Source organism: Primulina tabacum, chromosome 3 (assembly GCF_025594145.1).
Source record: "Primulina tabacum isolate GXHZ01 chromosome 3, ASM2559414v2, whole genome shotgun sequence".
Taxonomy (NCBI): Eukaryota; Viridiplantae; Streptophyta; class Magnoliopsida; order Lamiales; family Gesneriaceae; genus Primulina; species Primulina tabacum.
This window is the reverse complement of record NC_134552.1, coordinates 6,205,405-6,208,855: the sequence shown is the minus strand read 5'-3', so window position 1 is coordinate 6,208,855 and position 3,451 is coordinate 6,205,405. Positions and strand designations below refer to the sequence as shown.

Here is a 3,451-nt window from a genome sequence, read left to right as displayed (position 1 = left end):
AATAGAAATATTATGGAAAGATGAAAATATAAATATTCTTATTTTGTGATATTTTTCTTACATAAAAAAGAATACAGCATAGTTGTCTTGTAAACAAGAACTATCTATATATTTTTACTTTGGAATTTTACATGAAAAATACACAAATTCGTTTTTTTATCAAGTTTTATTTAAAAAAATATTGATTACTTGATTTAAAAATAATCAAATTATATAATCGTTTGTTATTTTTAATAAGCTTGAAAATTTTATATTAATACGTTAAACATCAAGCATAAATTTACATTTATTAAAAAAAAGCGACAAAATATAGTCTGTCAACCGAAATATTATTTACTATTTTATTATCTTTACCATAATTAATTTTAAAAAAAATGGTTCATTTTTTTGTCCTAAAATATAATAAATATCATAATTTAATCCTTGTCATTATATTTAACAATAAAATTGATGGTGATAACTAATTTTATTACATTTTTAAAAGGTCTAGGGAATAAAAGTGTTTAATTAAAATATTCAAGAGAACAAGTCTTTTTAGTAAGAAAGAGAGTAGAAAGACTAAAAATAGAGTATGTATCTTGTGAGACGGTCTCATGAATTTTTATCTGTGAGACATGTCAACCCAACCGATATTCACAATAAAAAGTAATACTACTATGTGAATGCTAGATAATCTAGGGCAAGGGGGGGGGGGGGGGGGGGGTTGGAGTGGGTATGTCAAATATTGCTATGTGAATGCTAGATAAGCTAGGGCAAGAGGGAGTATTTCCTTCTTGAGAGTAGGGGTGAGAATCGTCTTCCTGTAATTCTTCTTATTATACCAGCAATATAATTCAATACATTTTACGTTCATAACATATTAGTTCCATTCATCAATTTTTTCCATTCGAATATCCTATTTGTGTTAACTATTGACGACTGCGTTAGAACCATATACACAAATTCTCAAATAATGTGTAAACCAAAATATACATCTGACTGGCGCAAAAAGTTGTAAACTTCTAATTCATTGATAGTTCAACTGGGGGCAAATGAGGGAAAAAAGAGGAAACAATAAGAAACTTAGAAGAGGCATCAAACTCAACTGTTCGAAGCCACTTATCTCCCTAGAACATGATCTGACAACATCTTCACAAACAATTTGAGAGTAAACATTGTGGCTAGCTGACTGCATATAAATCAAGTTATCAGAGAATGGAATGCCAACAAATTTGCTCTGCCATTCCATAATGAAGCAGGCATTCATAAGAACAAACGATAGTTGAAAAAGTGAAATAACACTCCAAATATCATATAAATAGATGATACAAAATGAATATAGTAATATGCGGCCTACTTGAATACATCTAAAGACTTCACCCGTTATTAGCTCAACGTCAGAAAGGTTATTTAATATCCCTGAAGAAAAACAAGTAAATCAGGAGATATAACATCATGGTGAATAGATCATACACTTTACTTATTGTCAAGTGCACTGCACCTTCACTTATTTATTTATTGGTATAAATTGACAATCATGCACTTTATAGATTAATTCTCAATCTAAAACAAAGCCACCTCAAACTTTAGTAGCTAAAAAATTATATTTACTAACATTGTACACATGAAAAGAATTCAAAATAATTTCTTTAACTTCAAAATTTACGAAAAAACAAAAGAGGGTATACTAGGCATTTTGCCAAAGAGAGAGAACGTGGAGTGCACTCGACAAGGAAAATGGCGAGCATCTCTCAATCAGTACAAAATTAAAAGGAATCAACATGCCAAGGTAAATTTGTACCTCGTACTTGGAGACGTAGTTGATCGTATTCTTTTTATCCATCTCCACCATGAGATCTAAGATGAGGATGCAAATATTTTGTTGGTGCCTCGTTTGGAAAGTTTTCTAGCACCACATCAGCGAAAGATGATTCAACCTTAACAGAGGTTCTAATATCTGAATCATTTGCTAGTTCGGTTTTTTGTTCTTTTTTGAGTCGCTTACAAGTTTTAAGTTTTGCAGCTGAAAATTGGTTATCGAGGTCTTTGCTAGGAAGAATTTGCATCTGCCCATCCTTTGATGAATCAATTACTGAAGGAATACCATCAAACAACATGTTGATTTCATCATCTCCCCGCAAGTTCCCTTCCTTTATCTTGAGTTTCTTTGTGAGTTTCCTTTCCAATGTCAAATCAGCTTCAGCCAAATTTCTGTCACCTAGCATGTCTGCCTCAAGATACTCTTTAAACTTTGTTTTCCTTCCTTTCACCTTTTTGGTATGATTTGGTAAGATCACCTCCTCCACCACATTGTTATGCTCCTCAAAACTACCAACCCTTGAGTTAGAATCTTCACTCCGTTCATCATCTGAATTTTCATCTTGTACTCTTCCACTCTCAGTACTTTCAGGAATTCCTTCAGTTGCCGCAACAGAATCAAGAACAGAAGGTATTACATCGATTAATGAGTCAGTATCATCATTGGCGGCACTCAACCTCCCATTTTTCACCTTGAGTCTCTTCGCAAGTTTCCTCTCAAATCTTAAATCATCCTCTGCAAATAAAGCCCTTCCTTCCATCTCCATTTCAAGATACTGGCTGAAACCGCTTTTCGAACACCCTCCTAAACCTTTTTTTCTCTTGGATTCCTTCGACTTAATTTTGGAAACTGCTATTGTAGAAAGTTGTCCACTGCAATTCTCATTACTTACGCCCTTTACAGTTATCAGATCACTTGATTTCCTTTTGAATTTCTTCACCTTCTGGGGCTGCACAACGCAACCTTTTACTATATTATCCATGGGAGTTAATTTTTGGACATGCTTCGAATTGAACTCTGTGGAGGATTTGTTTGATTCCCGGGACTGCTAACACAATTTGCAAAAATAAATATCTCATCATCAGAAAGCACAAACTCCGCTGAATTAACTATTCATTGACACTGATCAATTAGAAGCAACCAAAAACAGGGCATATAAACAAAATGAATCCATCATACTATATATATATTACTTGATGTTGGACCAAAGAATCGAACTTTTTCTTGTTCTTAGCTGATCGAGCTTCTTTTCTGCGCTCTCTGCGGCATTTATCACTGGATTTTTCAATTGCAGCTAAATAACAGACGATATAACTTGTAAGACTCCGGCGATGCTGCGGCGATGGCAATCGACTTGAGGTTTGGCCTTGGGTTTCTTCGAATCTGCAGGTTTTCAAAGCTTGGGTGCATGCGAGGGTTGATTGAAGAGAAAAGGTTGCCGGCTTAGTGAAAGATTTTTGTAGTATGGGTCAGGCCCAATTCAATATTATGCATATATTTATGGCCCTATAAAAAATAAATTTTATTTAAATATTAAATCGGTTAAACTAAATTTTTGTGAAGATAATCAAAATCGAATCAATTTAACCAATTTTTTAAAAATGAAAATCAAAATTATGAATTAATTATATTTGGTCGGTTAATTCAGTCTAA

The 3,451-nt window shown here is 33.2% G+C and overlaps 1 protein-coding gene across 1 annotated transcript; it reads right to left on the bottom strand.

Moving 5' to 3' along the window:
- Positions 1 to 687: 687 nt before the first annotated feature.
- LOC142539650 (uncharacterized) lies at positions 688 to 3,235 on the bottom strand. The gene is made up of 3 exons (XM_075645248.1): positions 2,992 to 3,235; positions 1,781 to 2,843; positions 688 to 1,168 (listed from the first exon to the last, which is right to left on the bottom strand). The coding sequence occupies exon 2, from the start codon at positions 2,778 to 2,780 to the stop codon at positions 1,815 to 1,817; it is 966 nt and encodes a 321-aa protein (XP_075501363.1). The 5' UTR covers positions 2,781 to 2,843; positions 2,992 to 3,235; the 3' UTR covers positions 688 to 1,168; positions 1,781 to 1,814.
- Between the last annotated feature and the right edge of the window lie 216 nt (positions 3,236 to 3,451).

Bases quoted from the DNA above. Each gene is read 5' to 3' on its own strand.
- LOC142539650 (XM_075645248.1), bottom strand. From the start codon at position 2,780: ATGGATAATATAGTAAAAGGTTGCGTTGTGCAGCCCCAGAAGGTGAAG.